The sequence below is a fragment of the Thunnus maccoyii genome, chromosome 19 (genome assembly GCF_910596095.1).
Source record: "Thunnus maccoyii chromosome 19, fThuMac1.1, whole genome shotgun sequence".
NCBI classification, from domain to species: domain Eukaryota; kingdom Metazoa; phylum Chordata; class Actinopteri; order Scombriformes; family Scombridae; genus Thunnus; species Thunnus maccoyii.
In genome coordinates this window covers 12,230,807-12,251,932 of record NC_056551.1, presented here as the reverse complement: position 1 = coordinate 12,251,932, position 21,126 = coordinate 12,230,807, and the positions used below count along the sequence as shown (strand labels likewise).

The following is a 21,126-nucleotide window of genomic DNA, read 5'->3' as shown; positions in this document are numbered from 1 at the left end:
TTACAGAAAGGCAATAATATTTTATTCAAATGATGAACAAGATACAGTATGTATAGAATAATTCATTTAAAGGTCCCATTTTGTTGTCAATGACCTCTCATGCTATGACAATACAGTGGTATGTGTTCAGTATGTTGGCATGCATTTAGAAGAAAAGAGCCCCCAAAAGCTCTTAATAAAAATAAATTACACTACAGAATGTAAAATCATGTGAACAATAAAGGTTTATCACTAAGCCTGACCCTTCTAATAAGAATGGGTAAAGACTATTGAAACAAACTACCAGTTTAAATATTGTATGTATAAAATATTTATCATACATCTTTTCTGTGGCTTGCATTGTCACCCTGCATTCAGTCACAAACTGTCCTTCATTTCATCCATATTGGTCACGGAGGGCAAAATACTCACACCAAAGGAGAAGTATGTGTCTTATTGTACTCAAGATAAAAACTTTTTACTTCATCTAAAATAACAATTAGTTTATAGCAACTTACAGTATGTCAGAATGCAAAGTCTGTCATAAATGTGTGAAAAGCATGTTGAACATTTTACTGTATAACACAAATTGAAGCGTTCCTGCAATCAATTTCCAGTCTAAAATCATGGGCATTAGAAGATCATTGGCTATTATCATTGAGGGAATATCCTTCAAAAGTAAAGTACAATAATTTCATGGAAATCTAAAGCCAGGAGGTCTGTATACGTGCTGCGCTCTTCACTGGAGAGCACAACTGAATTACATCTTTCATTGGGCAAGCAAAAATAAATTAGAATAAGTCAACCACATACATCCCTCCTCATCCAGCCACTGAGTGTGCACGCTGTATGTGACAATCTGACAGGGTGTACCATTGCACTATACAGAGAAAGACACATATATGCATAGTACTAGTCTTTTTAAAAAAAATACAGACATACAGTACGTACAGTTCAGAGTGACATGCAAGTAGTAAGTAAAAAAACAAAGTCCCTTTCTCATACATTCAACACTTAAGTGCTGAAGTAATTAGTGTGTGGAAGCATTACATGTTATAATCAATATTGTGTCAATATTCTATATTAACTAGAGACACATCCAGTGACTTAATCTATACTAACATCTTTGAGAACATGGAAAAAAAGCAAATGAAGGGTAAACAAAAGGAACAAAAGTGGAAAAATGCTAATTTACTTTGGGATCATATTTAAAATGAAACACTAGAATAAATACAAAAGCAAAAGTACTTTATAATTCATTAGAAATATTTGCAGAGTGGCCTACTCCTCCCAAAAGATGACACGTTTTTTTAAATTTCAACACTTCTATAGATATGTCATGCATAGATTTGTACAAAAAGTCTGCAGCTGCACTATGCTTCCATCTCAACACTTACTTGGGTAGCCAGCTCTAATAATTCAACAGCGGACAAATAGATTAAAGGTTTGTTTTCTTTAAATTACTATACTTTACAAAATTATACATAATTAAGTTTTTGGTGTTGTGAAAATGTGCGGTTTTAAAATAATGCCAGTGCCTCTTAAAATACAAAACAAGTAAAACAAATAAGAACATTCACAATTTTAACTTGAGGTTCAATAGTCATCGCTTTCTGTTTTCAGTCTACATATGAACATCCACTCTGAGAAGTGAGACAAACATATGACATATTTGAAACATGTTCCTCATAATTGCGACACATAATCTTTTTTGTCGATTTGCACTTTATGAAATAAATAATAATAATAATAAAAAAACTATTTTAACCATTGCGGGCAATGGCTACAGAATAATTTTGCACCAACACATTCTGTTTTTCTCATATATGCATTTGGTAGATCAGTACCTCCATTACTCAAATTGTAATGAATTTATTATAACAAACACATAAAAATTCACTTAAAGATTCACCAGAAGCACTAGCTTTGCAAAAGAATTAAATCCAATTTTTTCCTATAGTACCTTGTATGCAGTAATGAAGAACTTTATGATTGTTCACAAATCACTATATCGACTGTCTTTAAAGCTTTCTATTGTAATAGTAAATGGGAGACTTAATAAAAACGCCAGTGGTAAGACTGAAAAGAAGAAAAATTGCATCAAACAGTTCTCTCTATGAGCGTGCAGATGTTTAAATAGCTTATACAGTGTTTGCACTGGGAAAGTAAACACATGCATTCAATGAAGTAAACATTTTATCACTCCCCTTTTTTTTACATTTTGGGAAAACTGTACAGATTCTTCACTTGAAAATATGTTACAAAACTGGGCACTGCCAATCTGAGGCAGAGTGAACCAGACAATCATTGTCAAGAAACCTGCTCTACTAAAGAGAATGTCGAGGTGATGGTGGAGACTGACTCACTGACTTACGCAACCCTCCCTCCGCATACACCACCACCACCCTCTGTTCCCATGCCCTGTATACCTGAAAGAATTGTCAAGTAAAGACAAGGAGAAACACAAGTGGCTAAACTACGATTAAACACAAAACTATACAATTGAAGCCTGAGACAGAGCATGCTAGGACTATAAATGCATACAAGATAAAGGGGGAGGAGAGTGCGTTGGGTAAGAAGGTCTGAAGACAGGTTCAAGAGTCAGGAGGATCCTCTCCTGGAAATTTTCCACGTCAAAGAAGTCCCAAAACCCCAAACTGAGCCTTGCAAGAGTACAGAATGCAATAAAAGCTTTAAAATGGTTGTCAAAGTGTCTTACATCCTTAATATCTCCCTTTTTTTTCCTGTGTTCGCCAAACTTGTCCACCTCCCAGGAAACGTACGTAGGTGTAGGCTGACAGTAAAAAACTGTGAGTAAAGGGGTGTCGTGCTGTGTGGTTGCAGGCTGGCAGATACCAGCGTGCATAATAAACCCTCTGCATCAGGAAAGAGCCTCATCTTCTCCCACGTAGGGCAGGTCCATACTCCTCATGCCATCACCACTCTGCTGTTTCCTAAGTAACACAGTATTAGTTAGAGCACTTCTGTGGGCCTGCTGTCAATCCTATATCACTGTGAGGAGAAATAAGCTACTGTTAAGCTCAGTTTAGGAAATGAAGCATGTTAAATTGTTACATACAGTAATGCAAGGCAGCGAGTAATATAAAAACCTAGCAAGCTGTTGGGCTGTTTTTATTTATATAGCAAAAATCACACATAAAGGGAAACTTGAGAAAATAAAGAAAAAGGGGGAAAAGGTTATATTAAAGAACTTAATCATTTGTGTCAATAAGAGAAAGATATTAATTATCATGCAAAGGATTAAATGAAGAGAGATGTATGATCTGGGCTCACGATGAACTCATGATGAGTGTGGATACTTTTGTTTTGACTGTGTCAGAGAGGCATAGATTCATATTTTCATATTGAGGTTACATATTGAGGTGCGGTGGTGTTGTATTTGGCTAAAATATACAATATGACACATAATATAATGCCAATCAACACAACAACACAAACTGCAGCCTCAAGTGTTACTACAGAGTTCAATCAACACCTCTCCAACACAGTGTCAACTAAAACTGGATTTCATTAGACTGTGTAGGTGTTTGTGATATTTTGTCCACCCCTTGTAATATAGTTTATAATTACACAGAGCCAAAAGCACACTCAGACATAAAATATACATTAAATTCCCGTTTGCAGGTACTGTAGACTCATAACATTCCCGAAAATGGCCAATCACCTATAAACTAGCACAGGCTCATTTACAAACTTGAGTATTAAACCATTAGAGCCATAGTGGGAAAATACAGCTGCTTATATAACGCCAGGGGTCTAAACGTACACCTACTCTCTCTCTCTACCACTGTAGTCAGCACTGCACCAGTCAAGAACCGGCATACTCATAAACTTATTTACCTTCTTTAGTTACAATGAATGTAGCACTATCTCACACTGCCTGCTCTGCCTTTCCTGCAGGGCAGGAGGAGGAGGAGGAGGAGGAGAGAAATAATAACACTTGTCTACTTGACGAACATTAGCCGGCTATACAGATGTCATCCGAGTATTAGAGAAGCTACAAGTGAGAATATGGTAGTGACAGCATACTGTTACAAGTATTTTGACACCAATTACTGCGAAAGCTTTTAAACTTCAGTTTACATCTGTAGTGTTTCTGTAAACAATCCTTACGTGAGCGTTTGTCCCGGAGCGCACAAACTGCTGCGGTCCTCTTTACGGCCCCAGTCAAAGGGGTTCCCGAAGGAGCGCTTCCTTAGCATAGTTCTCACTAGGATCTGTAGAAGAATAGTGAACAACAATACACAAAACCAAAACATTATGCTCAGAAATGTTAAGAAGAAAAGCTTAACTTTGATTCTCAACTATGTTGTATTGTAAAACAATGATGCAGTAATGATAAAATAAATACTTAATGAAAGTACATCACAAATAGGTCTGCTGTATTCATGCAAAACTTTCTTATCTTTTGAAACATTTGGCATTTATTATTTTAACTAATGAAAATAAACTCAGAAGAATAAATGAGTCATACATCTCCTCTGGTACAAAGTGCAGAGAGACAATCAAGTAGTGTAGTGAATGTGAAGAACTTGAAACATATCCTTTGTACTAATACAAATATACAAGAATTAGTCATTCCTTTGCTCCTGACATTCTCAGTTGTGTCTTAAAAGGTTACATTCGACAGCGTTTTCATGCATCTCTCAGGGAGGCTGAAATGACTGAACTGTACCCATTGGTGATATTTCTCTTAATGACAGCAGAAGCAAAAACTAATTAGACTTCGGCGTGTCTGTGACGTTCATTAGTTTGTGTTTTTTGTGAGTCAGAAACAAGCTCGTAAACTCACCACTGTCGCCAGGCTTGGGATGTGTTTAACAGAATTCTCCACTTCCTCCTCCGTCACCTCAATCAGCATACAACAGTTGTCATCCTCTAGAGGGAGGGGCTCAGCACCGTGCCTTGTCACCCATGGGTGCACCTAGACACGGGCATGAGAAGAACAAAGGAGTTTTATACATCTTTCATTCTGATTCACAAGACACATTTTATAGAACTGATACAAAGCTTAAGAAGATGAATTTAACTATTTATGCTGCACACTGGCCTATTATACTACACTCAATCATCATTCAGCATTCACAACATCCTGTAGTCATCATGTACAAGATACAGATTACAATATCTTCACATCGTAAACCACTTATTGATGGGCAGCCAGCTTTTTCCAAAAACAGATTGGTCATAAGTCTTTATAGTCGAGGCTCTGAAGCTAACTAAAGCTAAGCAGCATTTCAACATCTGGATTCAGTTTATATTGCACCACAGAACATTATTTCAGTATCACCATGCAGACAGCTTCATGTACAGCAACAACAGACCCGTTCACACATACTTGTCTGTGCAATATCAAACGTGTAAATGAAAACAATTATAGAAACTAGCAATTCAACTGAAAGAAAGTGTTTACCTTAATCTGTGGGATTGATATTCTGGTCTCTGGATTCTTGTCCAGCATTTTCAGCAACAAATCTTTGAGATCATCAGATATGTGAGCGCTGTTAAGACAACAAGAATCATAGGTACAGATTAAATTACATCTTATCTAACAGCCTGTAAACCGAAAAATAAAATGAAGTATTAATAAATTGATAACTAAATATGGAGCAAGTAAAATGCCTATTCAATGTGTAGATTTATCAAGCGGCTATTTATCTGTTTTTCATTATATAAACAACAGCCACTGGGCAGTAATATCCTTTTGACACAGGATGATTGGCAGAGTAAAACTGACTGTTCAGGTAACTCCACTGGTTGTGTCTTGATTTTCTGATGAAGAGCAATGATGCGCTCATCCATAAATGGACACTGTGAATAAAAGATTTCAAATAAAGATCAGTAGATTGTCATTCAGGAGAAACTCTAAAACAAAAAAACTAACTTTTTTTTTTTTTTTTTTGCCAAAGCACAGACTCACCACTCCAAAGACGAAGCAATAAAGCGTCACTCCCATGGCCCAGACATCCAAAGCCTACATGATTAAAAAAACATGATACAGTATGTTTTGGAATGGTTTCTTCAGTTTATGATGGTTGAAATCCACCATTGCACAGAAAAAAAATGCCCCCCCCCCAAAAAAAACACATGAAAACTAACTAGTATAGTAAATTACAAAGGGATACTATGAAAACTATCAAAAAAGCAAAGGTCCTTGCATTTCTGAAAATCATCTCCAGGGGGCACTACTTAACCATCTGTACCTTTCCAGAGAAGTTCTTTCTGGTCTCAGAGAGTGCTTCGGGGGCAAGGAAAGCAGGTGTTCCCACCGTGCTTGTCAGGAGGGCATCAGCCCCTTCAAACTGGTTACTGACTCCAAAGTCTGCTATCTTGATGTGTCCATCTTCTCCCACCAACAGATTAGAGGGTTTGATGTCTCTGTGGATGATCCTCTGGTAATGTACTGTTGAAATAGAAAATATTTATTATTACAGCAACAAGGTACTTTTATTTGTGCAATTCTGAGACAATGAATTTTCTCTACTACACCACACCCAAGTCTGGATTGAGAGGGGGAGGGTCTTAAAATAATATTTTCACCTTATTTGAATTTTTAATATTGAACAAAGCAGTGCATTGCTTGATGGAATAAATTAAAAACGGCTTGGACCCACATGAAGGAATCCACCTGGCGATGCAATTGGACAAGAAATCGGATAAACATGTCGGCAATTACTTCCATCAACAGAAAGGATCACACCTACAGTTCCTGCTTAAGATGTGAAAAACAAAAAACAGCAATGTGTGTGGTATTTCTTAACCACACCACCTGCACTGTGACTTCAAACAGGCGAGCCTTTCTTTAGTTATGATTACTTATGATGAGAACAAATTTGGTTCTGACTATTTCAGTGTCCCTGTTGCAGAGCCCTCCCTCTCCTTCCCCTCAGCGCTAGTCTCCTAGACGACACTGTGCAAAAACCTCTTCTCCTGCGCTGAAATGCATTAAGAGCTGAGATGATGTGAAATGAGCCTTGTGGGTGGCTAGAGTCAAGAACAGCACAAAGGACTTGTGTAAATGGTAGAATTGTAGGACGAGGACAGATCTAGATACATAAGAGCTTCACCTTGATACTACAATTATATAAACTATTAATTTAGACACTCAAAACTGTGTATATAATACAACTTTATCTCAATTGGGGACATAGAAAAGGCATGAAAGCCTAATTATGGGATATTATTGTGTATTAAAGCTGATTCGCAATAAAATAGTTTAATTTTGAAGAGGTAATTATGTGTATTGCTAAAAGTAATGTTTGTTTTTTTCACAAGAAGGTTCAGGTTGAAAAGTGTCAGGCATAACATCATGAATTTTAAAAACCTCGATTGGATCATTTCAAACTATTACAATAATTATCTACCACATTTCGGATTCAGTGCTTGAAATAAAAAATGAGGGAAATTCAATTGCAGTTGAATCAGCTTTGAATCACAGAGTACTGTATTGTTACAGACGTATCTGTATCATTTCTGTATCTGGTCGCGGGCCAGAGATATGTAACAAATCATCTAAGAGGGTCCCTAATCGCTCCCTTCTTAACATTATATAATACAGTCACATGCTGGGTGGAAGGATGACTGGAGGCTTTTTTGGAAGACTCACAATACTCGATTCCCCTGAGCAGATCCTGGAAGAAAAAGCGAGCCTGGTCCTCGCTGAAAGGTTTATCTGTCGGCACCTCCATCACAGCCCTGAATACACACGAGGACGCATAAACAGGTATACACACACACACACACACGCAGACACACACACACAAATTCAATTAGCTATCATAACTAATGAGATTGAGCTCATTCCAGTGTTACAATCATAACTATAATAGAGGCTTAGCTTACCCTTGCTTGACCAGCTCAAACACTGTGATAGAAACACAGATGATGAAACATTTCAGTTACTGAGATACAAACAAACTAAAAAACAATAAATCCTAAAATGAGTTTATCCTTCTTTTATGCCTGCTTCATGCATGACTGCGTTTGTGTGTGTGTGTGTGTGTGTGTGGTTCTGAAGGATGACTGTCTGGCTGCAACGTACCCATGTACAGATGGTCCTCGCTGGGGTCATCCAAAACCTGGCACCGAATCACAAAGAGATAGAAATGAGTGTAATCACACACACACACACACACACACACACACACACACACACACACACAAAGGGTCTTCATCTTTTGTATGCAATAAGAATAAATACTCCTCCATCCTGGAATAATTGCACGTAGATTGATTTCTGTGATTTTAACATGAATACATGAGTTCAAAGCCATCGAACAACCTTTGATTTTTGAAGACATCACAGGTATCATGACACACATCTCTGTTTAAAATGTGTTCAGGGAAATCTCAGGCTAAAACTAAATTAAAATAGCCAAAAGATACGTTTTAACAGCACTCACCTCTACTAGTTTCACTACATTAGGATGGTCTAGCTTTTTCAGAATGGCAATCTCCTGATAAACCCGCTCCAAGGGTCCTTTGGGCTGAGGGGGGCCTTCAGGGACTGCTCTGGCTCCACGAGGGGGAGGTCTCCCTGACAGAGGGAAAAAAGGAACAATGTAGGTGGATGACAGGTGAGGGAAGGGTGGAAAGTACAGAGGAGAGAGACCAAAGTCAGGAGGATGGGTTTTAGTACTGGAGCATTATAAGATACTGTGCTCTCTGCTGTGTTAACCATCTGTCCCTGGCTGCAGACTTACGTGGGAAACCTGCCTGCCTCATCAGCCTCTTCTTGGACAACACCTTCATCGCCTGCAGGAGAGAAAGGGAGATGGATTGGGACAAGGGGGGATTAGAGAAAGCGGGAGAGGGAGTGGGAGAGCCAAGTGGGCAAGAGATCCAGAGAACAGATGACAGAAACAGAAAAGTCGACAAAAAAAAAAAGAAGAGAAAGATACAACGGAGTGAAGTGATGCATATCTGACAATCACCCACTCAAACACCTAGAATATCCTAGCGTCTACAAAGATCTCCCCTCACCTTGATCATCCATCGTGTGTGTTTGTGATTACTAAGACAGATCAGCATCATCAGGACAAAAGATTATAAAAGCTAGACTTACAAAAGAAGATGTTGGCTGTTCTTGCTGCCGACCCTGGTGTAAAATGACTCAAACGCAAGCAAGCAAGTAATCTACACTGTCTCATCACTGTCTTTAAATGATCTAAATGCACTAATTATAATGTTTAGCAGTAACTTATAAAATATACTTGAGACGATATCTACCTTGAGACAATTTTTGGATTTTGGGCTATATAAATAAAAGTGACTTGACTGCATCTTGTCAAACAATCTTCACTCATTTGATTTTGAAATTAAGACACAAAATAGAAATTTGCATTGTTGCTTGATAGAACATTGAAGGACATATGTAACACATGCATGACAAATACAGTGTATATCAGCGCTACAGAAACTAGTATTTCTTCTACACTACCTGGTCTGTGAAAATTATAATTTAAGGAATAATAGTTGCTAAATTAAACTGCATTTTTCAATTTTTACCTTTTTACCTAAACTATTTATAATAATAAAAACTATAATAACAGGTCTTTTCTATCCTATGCATTTATTTGAATGGTTTGTAGGATGTTTGTCATGGACAGTTACACAAGTTTAGCTGTGTTCTGCACATGGCTGTAAAATGTTTGAAATGATTTGAATGTCATGTGAAAGTAAACGGTACCCAGCAAGTACCTGGATAGCCCATATTCATGCAATGCAGATGTTTATCTAGTCAGAGATCCGCCTGACAATTTCTTGAACAATAACGTTGATGACAGCCATCGAGGCGGTGTTGAACAGCTACATTGTTTGGTGGATGTTTTCCCTGTTTGAAGGAACAGACTTTTTTCTAATAGCCTCTATGCCCTCAGTTATTACGGCAATGATATAATCGCTGCATGTGACATGTGGGCTTTGTCACTCGGGAGAATTATTAAAATAATCTCCATGTCAATGTCTGTCAGGATCACGCAGCTTAATGAGAATTGCAGCAATAATCGCGAACAGCAAACAAAAAAGCTTGAGCTGATGTGTTATTACAGTGCTTGGTGAGGCATAATTAACTGGAGACGTTTTCATACGCGGAGCTTTCATATAAAATCGCGGCGATAAATGTGACAAGGAAGCTCGATTATTATGAGGTTTGTCTGTGTGTATGTGGGATGTGTTTGTGACAAGTGGGAAGGAATGAGAGTGAAGTGAGAGGAACAAAAGACAGGGTTAATGGTTGGGAAGAAAAATCACATCTGTGTTTGTGTGTATGTGTGTGTGTGTGCGTGAAGGACTCACATAGTATGTGTTGTCGTCTTCATTGTAAGCTAGCTTGACGACACCATAGGAGCCCTAAGAAAAAGAGAACAGGAGCCAATAAAGTGAGATTGAGCAGCTTAAAATTATTCATGTGAATAAAAAATATATATATATATCACACTCTGTGCAAAGCAAACGAAATAAATAGTAATACACACAGGAACAAATACACAAACACATGCACAAGAGGGAAGCGAGTAGGCTGACAGTGTACGCTGAAAGAGTACCAGCTGCTTCAAAGAGAGAACAGAGAAATTCAAATCCTCTCTCCCTCTCTCTTTCATTTTTTTTGATTTCAGGCTAATTAAGGAAACTGGATCTGGTTTATGCTATCAAGCTCCCCCTGCCCACACACACACACACACACACACACACACACACACACACACACACACACACACACACACACACACACACACACACACAGGATATTCAGAATAAAAACTAGGCCCAATTAGTAGCCTGTGTGCACAAATTCATGCACAAAAACAAACAGAGCGTGAGAGAGAGAGAGGGAGAGTGAGCGAGTGGGATCAGTTCCTGCTGGGGGAGCAGATTGGAGAGGCATCACAGAGCTCTTCCTGTAGTCCCAAAGATGATCTGATAAAAGGAGCCTCTCCGACAATCCTGCATCTACCAAATGTATTAATATATCTCGATACATGCAAAAAATACACACAGACACGTATATTCTGTCTTCAATAAACCCACATCTAAAAACGTGCATACAAATACACCCACTCACACACACACACACACACACGCTCATATCCACTAAGCCTCGCTCAACCCTTAGAGAGCGCTATTTATACCAGCCTCTCATCCATCTTCCAACTCTCCCATGGCCTGGTAGTTTACACAGAGTTTGGGAAATGAGGACAGCCGGGAGAGGAGGATATCAGAGACGGTTACTGCGTGTCCTTGATGATGTGCGCTACTTGACAGACATGCAGTAGGCGGAAGGGAGAAGCAAATGGAAGAGTCAGTGAAAGGGAGCAATCAGTGTGCTGTCTCTGATGGTACCTTTCCAATCTCGTCTTTTAGCTTGTACTGGTTGAGTTGAACACAGTCCTTGTAGAGAGGGAAGAAAAAGAGAAAAGAGAGGACGAGAAAAGGGTTTCTTTTCAAATGAAATCACATCAGCTGTTTCAGCAGTTAGATACCCTAAATACATCATGAGCGTTCTGAGAAAATCTGCTTTTGCTAAGAGCGCCGAATAAAATCCTGCCCATTAAATTTTCTTTCAGATGATTTTTCTTTTTTCAGATTTCCCATTTTCAACAAAAACACAGAAGTGCAGTGCTCTGCACTCTTAGCACCAGTTCAGTTTGTCATTTTGTAAGCTACATTTCAAGTAAAAGATCCACCTTAATAAATCCAGGTTTACAGTTAATCAGAGCAGAACTCAAAGGTAAATGTAGATACATCCCAAACAACAACACTGTCACCTAATTTTTGGCAGTAATCCTATCTGCTAATCTTGTAGCATGCCTGGGATTGTAGAGGTAGGATTTGTGGCAGTGTTGACGTATATCCTGAACAGTTTTAAAACAATAACCGATGGGAACACAGACACTGCTGTGAACAAACTGAACCCAGCCTACGAAGAATGATTCATACGACCGACAAGAGATGTGCTGACTAACCAGCCCCTCAAGAATATACATTTCTAAATGTAGTGTATTTGAATGTTTGTCTCTCAACTGGATGATCAGAAGAGCATGAGGTTAAAAACAATAAAACATTTAAAATTCTTTGCAAGTTCAAAAAGTGTAGTCACGGGTTTGACAATGTGAGAAAAGTGCAGAGGAAGTAAAAGTGTGATGTGAAAGTGGAATTACATTGACAATTAAATTCACCTTTATGTCAATTTTTATTTATATCTACAATGTTTGATATTGTGAACACAAAAATGTGCTCTAAATCTGCAGGCTGTTGCCCTGAGAGATTTTTTACACACAGTACGTAACATCTACAGGTTTCTGCATCTACTTTATGTGTTAACAGGGATTACAGCTACTATCTACTGCCACTGTAAAACCTTACCTCTGCATCCACAAGGCTCAGTCTTTACCGGTGTGTTGCTGCTTTTAAGACAAATGCACATGTAGTTCTGCTTATTTTCAGGTAAGTGTGATATTTTAATACCTAACAGATGTTCCAGAAGGGGCATCTCTGTAACAGCCTGGCTCTGTGTGAACGTAAGTTAATTTGTTTAATCATGTGTAATTCTTTATGCAACACACAATCCTTAAGGAAAAACACTGCTCAGATGGTGCAGAGAAAGTTAATTATATAATCATAATTATAATTACACTGGCTGTAACCTCGTATTAGCTGATTTCCTGGGATTTCTTGGTCATCTGATTGATTACTGACAAACAAAACTGATGTGGTTATTCTGGTTCAAAGAGTAATTTCAGCATTATTTTATGTTAGCAGTATTTATTTTGTCCAGACTAACAGTTGTAAGCCGAACAATGACCTCCAAAGAAGGCTTTAAAACATTTCATCATATAACACCTATGACTATAACCTTGTTAGTGTCAAGGCTTGAACGTACCTGGAGATCAGTGATGGAAACACTGTGGGACTCCACGGTGGGCCGGCGGGGCAAGCGGGGAGAGGAGTGGGGTGATGTGATGGGGGAGTAAGGTAATGATGGGTAAATATAGCGCCCGTTGAGTCCTGGGGAGTTGCAGGGTGATGTTGCAGTTTGCGAGCGCTCCTGCAGAGACAGTTTCCTGTCTGACAGATTTAATCTCCCCCTTTGCTCTTGGCTTTCGGGTAGAAGAGCCTTTTGCCGGCCAACTGTGTGGGACAGCAGGTCGCAGGATGGAGTACGGAAAGGTGCTGCCACGGAGGAAGCTGGCTCAGGCGTCTCCGAGCTGTCCATGTCTTCTACCTGAGATGTGACACATTTAAATCAGGTTTATTTCCCCTATTGCATGTTGACATAATGGTCAATATGTAGTATTTGTCTGTATAAACTTTATAATAATATATAAGATAATATAAGACAATGCAGTTTGTGCCTATTTTCCACATTTCTCATTTCAATTCAAGGCATTAGTGTTATTTAATGCAATTTTTCCTCCATTCCTTTTTGTATTAACAAGACAATATACAATATACAATAAACCTACATTTTTCTTGAGACTGTTTAGACCAATTTTACTCATTCTCATCATCAACAAACTACAAATTGTTGAGTTGATAAGTCTGAAATTTTAAAAAAGGAATCATTTCATTCAGTAGAGACCCAAATGTCCAATTAGGTTACATCTTTGGTACATATAGTGTTACCTGGGTGTGTTTCATCTTACCTCCTCCTCCCCAGCCTCTCCAGGTGGCCTGCTGGGTTCGTACTCTGTGACCACGATGACGGACTCCATGGGGTCTGGGGAGGGCGTCTCGGAGTGGGTGTTCAAAGGTGGAGCCGGACAGCTGCACAGCAGATCAGGAAGGGGTTGCGAGGGCTGCGCTGGGGGTGCATGGCTGCCGCAGGAGGCCGGCGGCTCAGCAGAGGGCCAGGGGGTTACGTGACAAGGAAACATGGTGCCTCTTCACAAAGACAAACAACCACTGCTCCATCAGACGGGAACCTCCGGAGGGGAATGGTGCCTAAACGCAAACCAGAGAATAAGAAAACGCATGTAGAGAACACATGCTGGCCTTTCAGACATCTGATGATCTGTTAACACGCGGAGGCTTTAAGGGGTACAAACTACTGCTACAGAGAAAAGTGACAGAAAGAGTACTTCCTGATTTATCTGGACAGTGCTCCCCTTAACTGGCTGGCCTAAAATAAGACTACTATTCTTGTAACTCTTTAAATCTTCTAATGACAGTAATATTTCCTTTGCTAGGAATGTTATCAACCAATGATTTTGATTTGAATCAGCCATCTAAACAAACACAGCTCTTTGTTTTTATGTTAATGTACGTTACGCGGATTTTTTGGATAATCCGATAAACCGTTCACTTTTAGAGGCAACATCTGCCTACTGACACACCCGAGTTAGGTACAACAACAACAACATTAGAGCAACATCTGGGCTAATACACCACGTAAACAGTCTGTACGGCTGGTAAACAGTTGGACCTCTTTCTCACATGAAACTGCATGACAGATAACCTCTCCACTTTCATCTTCCCTTTTCATGTGTCCAACCATTGCTTCATTCAGTTGTCCCTCCCTGAACTTCCTAAAGATCACAGGCAGACGTCTCTGTCCGACGCAATCTCTGCAACCCTGTGCCCGCTCACTTCATCACATTGGTCATTTCCACTTTACCAACCCTGAGCACTTAATCGTGGTAAATGATGCAACAAATGCATTCTGCTCCACACTAAGCTCTTGTCTGGACAGTCTCTGCACTGCTCATGCAATCTCATCCTGACCCTGGCTATCTGATGATACCTGCAGTCTCATAAAAGTTTATCATACCAGTATAACCAGTCTGAGAGGTGCTGAGAGAAAATGGCATACATCAGAGAACTCACTGACCTCAGTGGGTGTATCAGTCTTTTCTATCATCCTTTGCCTCCAGCATAACAGCTGCCAAAGATCAGCTCTGCTACAGACACTACAAAATTATTTTCCACTTTCAAGAGCCTCCTCTACCAGCCATGTCTCTCACAGCTGACGCCTCTGCATACTTCTTTTACAGTGTGCTCTGACATGGTGGCTGCAATCAATGGACAATTCACAGAACCACCCAAGAGCAGTGTATCTCCTCTGTCACTTTCTGCATTTTCACTGAAGAAGATGTCTACTCTTTAGCTGTCCCAACGATCGTCTTCTGGACTCTATTCCCTCGATGCTCTTTCGAGCCATCTCACCCACAATCATGCACCTGATTCATGCATTCTGACTTTGTTTTTATTCCCTACAAAGTTTAACCAGGCTTAGGTTACCCCGTAGCAAAAAAAGCTGTCGAGAACTACAGGTCAGTCTCGCAACCACCTTTCGAAGTCATTATTTGATGCCCAGTCATCAGTTCTCATCTTGCTGGATCTATTGGCAGCCTTTGATGTGGTGAACCATCGAATCCTCCTGTCCACCCCACCCTTTGGGTAAACCCTTTGGTTTTAGTCGTAGCTCATAGGGCGGTCATTCAACTCTCTTGAATTCCCCCAGGTTTATGAGCCTTCTCGTTCACTATGATATGAACAACAACTAGCCTTACTGTTACTTCGACTTACTGCGTTTACGTCTTACTTCATGCACCTACAACCTTGTGGCACTTTGTCAGGTGGAACATGGAAGTGAGTGTTGCAGCACTTACTTGATGTACTGTTGCTTGAATTGTACCTCATTTGTACATTGCTTTGTACAAAACTGTCTGCCAAATTAATAAACCTAAATGCATAATGTAGAAACTACTTACACATAGCAAACAATAATTTGGATTACCCCGATGGAGTTGCAAGGTCCAAATCTATACATGCTTATTACAGTGTTCACAAACATCAACAACTATCAATTGTAATAACACATAGGCTGCCAGTAGCTTCAATACTGTTTTAAAAGAGCTGCAATTTTCTTGTTTACACCTGTTCTACTGACAGAGCACACAATTCTTATGTGACGTGTTCATTGTAATAACCGTTGCATAAGTGTACAATTTTCTGAAGATAAGATATACATGTAGACAGAACAACCTAGTCTACCTTGAGTATGTACTCTCATTATTATTTCAATACCCACTTCCCAGTTTCTGTTTGTTGTTTGGTTTGTTTTTGTAGCCATGCAGAAAACTGATCTGACTAAATGCAACAGTCCAGTATGAGTCAAGATAAACCAAAAAAAAATAGGACAACTGTATTTTTTTAAGCCAAGAATAACTTGCAACTGGCATAAATCCTATAACAAAATATAATATACATACAGTATATATATTTATATGTACTTCTAACTAAGGTTTAATTATCTTTTCACCACAGCTGGAGCACAGTCTTGACTGGCCAGCATGAATCAAGTTGTGGGTGTAATGAAAGGGTGTGGGAGAAATAATCAGAGATGCTGTTAACTAGCTCTGAAACATAAGTAGAAACAGCTCTCTCCGTACGAAACATCCATGAAGCCCGGACTTGTTCCGCACATTCTGTTAAGTGCTAATTAATGCACACAAACACGTCTAGTATCGCAAACTTCATCTCTAAGTGGACAGATTTGATGGGTCTATAAAAGCAACAGTTCAGTCTGCTTTTGATGTCAGTTATGCAACATGGTTAATTATTATCTGAATAGCATCTAACCAAAATCTTTTTTGCATATTTTTCAAGAGGGCCATTTCCATCTCCGAGTCCACTCAGCTTATTATCTGTTCATTATCTGTGAGAGGAACGGAAAGAGAAGGAGGGAGAGAGAGAGAGAGAGAGATGTTCTTGGTTTCCGTCATGGCTTTGACAGGATTGTGGCACTGTCGGTGTGTGGGAGCCGAGTAAACCTTACAGATACAGGAAAACAAAGGGAAGCCGTAAGAAAACAAGACAGTGGGAGCTCCAGCCAAGTTCAGAGTGAGGACTGTGTGTGGGAAGAGACACCCACTCCGGGTGGCCTCTCTGCCAGCCCATATATATATGTAGTGATGTAAACTCACAACAGAGAGAAAGAAGTGTTCATTGCGAAGGCTGGGCTTACTGGCAATCTCTGGCAGAAGTATTCTCCTCCTCAAAGCCTGTCTAACGTACCTGGCCTGTATGACCTCTGAGATTCCCTGACAATTCTTAAAAGCAGACACAGCTGGAGCCTTTATTGTCCAAATAAAATGATCCTTGTTTCATTCTGCTAAAAAAAGAAGCTCTTGAGATCCTATTTGACTTTTAACACACAGTGTCACTGCCATCAAACTACCACAATGTGTCCTGATAAGTGGACTCAGCCTCCACTTAATAAATAGAGACATGACCCTGGATGAAACTCGCAATGCACCAGCTCCGGCTTTTTATATCCAGAGAAGAGAGGCAACTTACCAAGCCTGACCTACTTTGATCTCAGATAAATGGAAAGGCACATATCAAAGCCTGTTTCCACTGACATGAAGAGGTTTTTTTTGTGCAGTGTCTACACCATTACCATATATAGCAGCACACACAATATCATTGAAAATCTCATTCGCGGCCCAGCAGGGTTCGGAAATTAGCACCTGGTTCATTGTGTCTTTGGTGGTGTAGTGTCAGCAATCGTTGTCTGGCTGGCAGGATTTACAGCAGCATGAGAAATTGACAAAAAGATGAATGTAAGCCGAGTTGTCAAATATTTCAGTGTCGACAGCCATTATTTGGGAAGTGAGTTTCTGAAACTACTGTTAGACAGGCACTCATCAGAAATCTTTACCTTAGAGCTGAGAAAGCTTCTAACTAACTCACAGGTCATGTTAATCAATGAAAATGCCTCACCCACCACCTCAAATTAAGGGGGATTGGACACAAGCTAATGACATATTCAAGCTTTAACCGAAAGACATGAAATATCAAATCTGTCCTTGCTAGACATTCATGTTAACGCAGCTAAGCAACTCACTAGCATAAAAAAAGCTTCTGCCCTTGGTGGTCTCTATAGTCAGAAGAAAAGATACTAAATATTATGTATAACTGAACTGCTGGCTAAAGCCCTCAACTTCCCTGATCCCTCGTGATCACAGCAACTCGATCAAGAACAAACAGTTAGATTTGAGCTTCGTGAAACACCAACAGATGCTGTCAAGCTCCAGATGCCGAACTGCGCCTCTTATCATAACAAAAGTCACGTGACTTGACCTTCACTATCTGGGCGGGAGGGGAGGGGGAGAGAGGACTTATCAGAGCCTGCGGGGGGTCCAAGTCATGTACAGCATTAATAACAACACAGACACAATCGCACAGACATACAAGTATAACGCAGGGCCATCTGGAGCCGAGGAGGCTCCCCCGGCATCATTAAAAGATCAACAGGGCGACCCTGACAGCGATCTGCGGAGCCGTGGAAGAGATAAGCTCCTGTAAATGGAGGGATGAGCGTCCTCGACCAACTTTATTGCAGTGTTTTGACACAGACGTGGCTGAATATTAATGAGAATCTGAAATATTTGATTGGCAGCCATGATATTTAATTCTAAAATACACCACAGATGGGTTTTTTTCACCCATTATCATCCCTGAATCAACAACAAAAACACAGCTGATATTAGGGTTGCACCTAAGGATTATCTTCTCGATTAATCATCGACAAAATGCCCATATCAGTATCTCAGAACCTTAGAAGACGTCTTCAATTTGCTTTAAAAGTAGAAAAACTATTACTTACATTTGACAAGTTGGAACTGTCAAGTGTTTGGCTATTTCGCTAAGATAATAACTTGAACGATCAAGCAGTTATCAAAGTAATTTTGTTGACTGACATGTTGATTCATAGACTCATCGTTACAGTTCTAGTTGACAGAATTCCTTCCAAACAGTTTTAACTGAATAATGAACTTTCTTAAAAAGGTTGATGTAGCCCATTCTGTCAACACAGACCATTTGGAAAGTGTTTTCAATTCTCCAACTCAATAAACAGTACTTATACTCCATTTGATCACCATCAAAAACAAAGAGTTGTGCATTCCAATCAAGTTTGTTATAGTATAATATATATAGTATATAGTATAATACACAACTTTAACCTTGTAGTATTTGCATCAATTTTAATCAAGAATTTTGTAAGTGAGTTTTTCAACTGCTTACCACTGTTAAAATCATAAGTGAATGCACAGTATGTTAATTTATGATTAGGGATGCACCGGTCTGACTTTTTCAGCCCCAATACCCATATCTGGGCATTGGGCGATACAGAGTACCGATTTGATACCAATGTTTAATTAACAAGATATATGCCTCACTGTGGGTAAGGCAGCTATTTGAGTCAGTATGGAACCGATATCCAATATCAGTATCAGTGCATCTCTACTTGTGATTTCAATAATGGTCCAATTACATTTCAAAAGCCTCAAAACAAAGGGAAAAGAAATAATATTAGGGTTGCGTACAGGCCGAAATGTACATGTTAATACATATATGATGTATAACACATATATAAATGTAATATGCACATGTTAATACAACTTTGGATTCTTAAAAAGCGACACAGAATAACATTTAAATTAATGACCAGTACAACAACACCAGTATGAGCATCTGCCTCAAAAGCTGATGCAATCAAACCATCAGACCAAGACTTTTTCTGACGTTATCTGTCCAGAAATACAAATGACCGTTAACATCTACATATTCTGTTACGCTCAACTGTCATAACAAGCTCCAGCTTTCCTCCCCTCTACAGTAACAGCTAATCTACAATCATAACTGGAGAAATTATTGACTTTTTGACTGTTAACATTAGTAACGATTAAACGCCTTTGTTATACACGTTATCTCAGTTTCACAGAAGAAACGAGTGTTGCCGTCGTGTGAGGTCCCGGCTAACGTTAGCAGCTGCCTCATCTGTCAAGATACAGATGTTGGTTGGGCAGGAGTCAAGGATGCTAAGTAGTGCGACTGTGAAAGCGCCAAAAGACGCCCGAAACAAAAACTAAACATCTACTGTAGGAAATATAAGCTTACCTTGACGTGTTACTTAGGCCTACAAGTCAGAATAGTGGAGCCCCCTGTCCTCCTTCAGCCGCGGTGAGTACAACAGCTAGCTAGCTGTTTGTGAAACGGAGAGCAGGCAGGCAGCAGACTGATAACCGATGTTGTGATGATGAACCAATCCAGCTGAGCACGCAGGTCCCGTGTTATACGTCGAGGAAGTGTTGGAAAACGAGCGAGTCTGGTCATTTAGTCGTTTAGGCAACACGCTTCGCAACACCCAACATCTGCGGAGGAGGTTTAAGCTGCCTTTGTTTCCCTTTTGAGTTTATCTGACGAGCTCGAAATAAAACACTTCATGGTTCTTGGGAATTTCTACTACAAGCACTTTGTGGCGGGCTGGCTCCCCCTCGTGGTGTACTGGAGAGTTGCAGCCTAGAATTAAAACGGAAAGCATCCTTGTTAAACTATTTTTCTTTTTTGTTGAAATGTTCTGTTGGTAATTGTGTTGAAAACAGCTTGATGCCAAAGTTTAAAGGAGTATCCCGTTAATTTGGCATATAGTTCTACTTACACTGAGTTGGGAGGCTTGTGAGAGACAGATGAGATTATAGATACTGTGTATATTATAAATCCATTATAATTTTGTCATCCTGTTTGTTCATGCTGTATTTCTGCAATTTGCTGTACACACAACATCTATTGCATGTCTGTCTGTCCGTCCTGGGAGTAGTATGCCTCCTCTGTGGAGGGAGTTTTTCCTTATTTGAATCAAGGGTCTAAGAACAGAGGATGTTGTATTGCTGTAGATTGCAAAGCCTCCTGTGGGAAATTAGTGATTTGTGATATTGGGCTATACAAATAAAATTGACTTGACAGCGTATGCTAACTTCTAGCAGATGGCAGAACCTGAGACAGTGGGTATAGTTATAGGTCAGGAACTTCCTGTAGTGGAAAAAGCCCATTAATCTCTCTCATGGGTTCACACCACCCTAACCGTGGATCCTACCCTTTTCAAAGGGTGAGTAGTATCACGATTAAACCAACCTTCATGTGCAGTCAGTTGAGTAACCTCTGAATAATATCCTTGACCCTACGACATTTCTACCTTCTTTTAGATGTCCTTCAAAAACTTAGTTTTGAGTTCAAGATCCTCTTAAGCTTATTAGTTCAGTTTATGGTGACTTAAAATTTCTCATGTTGACTGTTACACAGACTGACAGATTAACCTCCATTTCAAGCAAAACAAAGTTT

At 39.6% G+C, this 21,126-nt stretch overlaps 1 protein-coding gene across 2 annotated transcripts; it reads right to left on the bottom strand.

Moving 5' to 3' along the window:
* On the bottom strand, positions 1 to 20,261 carry LOC121885804 (calcium/calmodulin-dependent protein kinase kinase 2). 2 transcript variants are annotated; one of them, XM_042395565.1, is made up of 17 exons: positions 19,906 to 20,261; positions 13,644 to 13,941; positions 12,881 to 13,222; positions 11,341 to 11,388; positions 10,297 to 10,350; positions 8,703 to 8,754; positions 8,403 to 8,536; positions 8,042 to 8,078; positions 7,843 to 7,864; positions 7,607 to 7,695; positions 6,204 to 6,403; positions 5,921 to 5,974; positions 5,738 to 5,811; positions 5,414 to 5,501; positions 4,793 to 4,924; positions 4,114 to 4,217; positions 1 to 2,933 (listed from the first exon to the last, which is right to left on the bottom strand). In XM_042395565.1, the coding sequence occupies exons 2-17, from the start codon at positions 13,872 to 13,874 to the stop codon at positions 2,861 to 2,863; spliced, it is 1,734 nt and encodes a 577-aa protein (XP_042251499.1). In that variant the 5' UTR covers positions 13,875 to 13,941; positions 19,906 to 20,261; the 3' UTR covers positions 1 to 2,860. The 2 variants fall into 2 exon arrangements, with proteins under 2 accessions (XP_042251499.1, XP_042251500.1); XM_042395566.1 differs by lacking the exon at positions 11,341 to 11,388.
* Between the last annotated feature and the right edge of the window lie 865 nt (positions 20,262 to 21,126).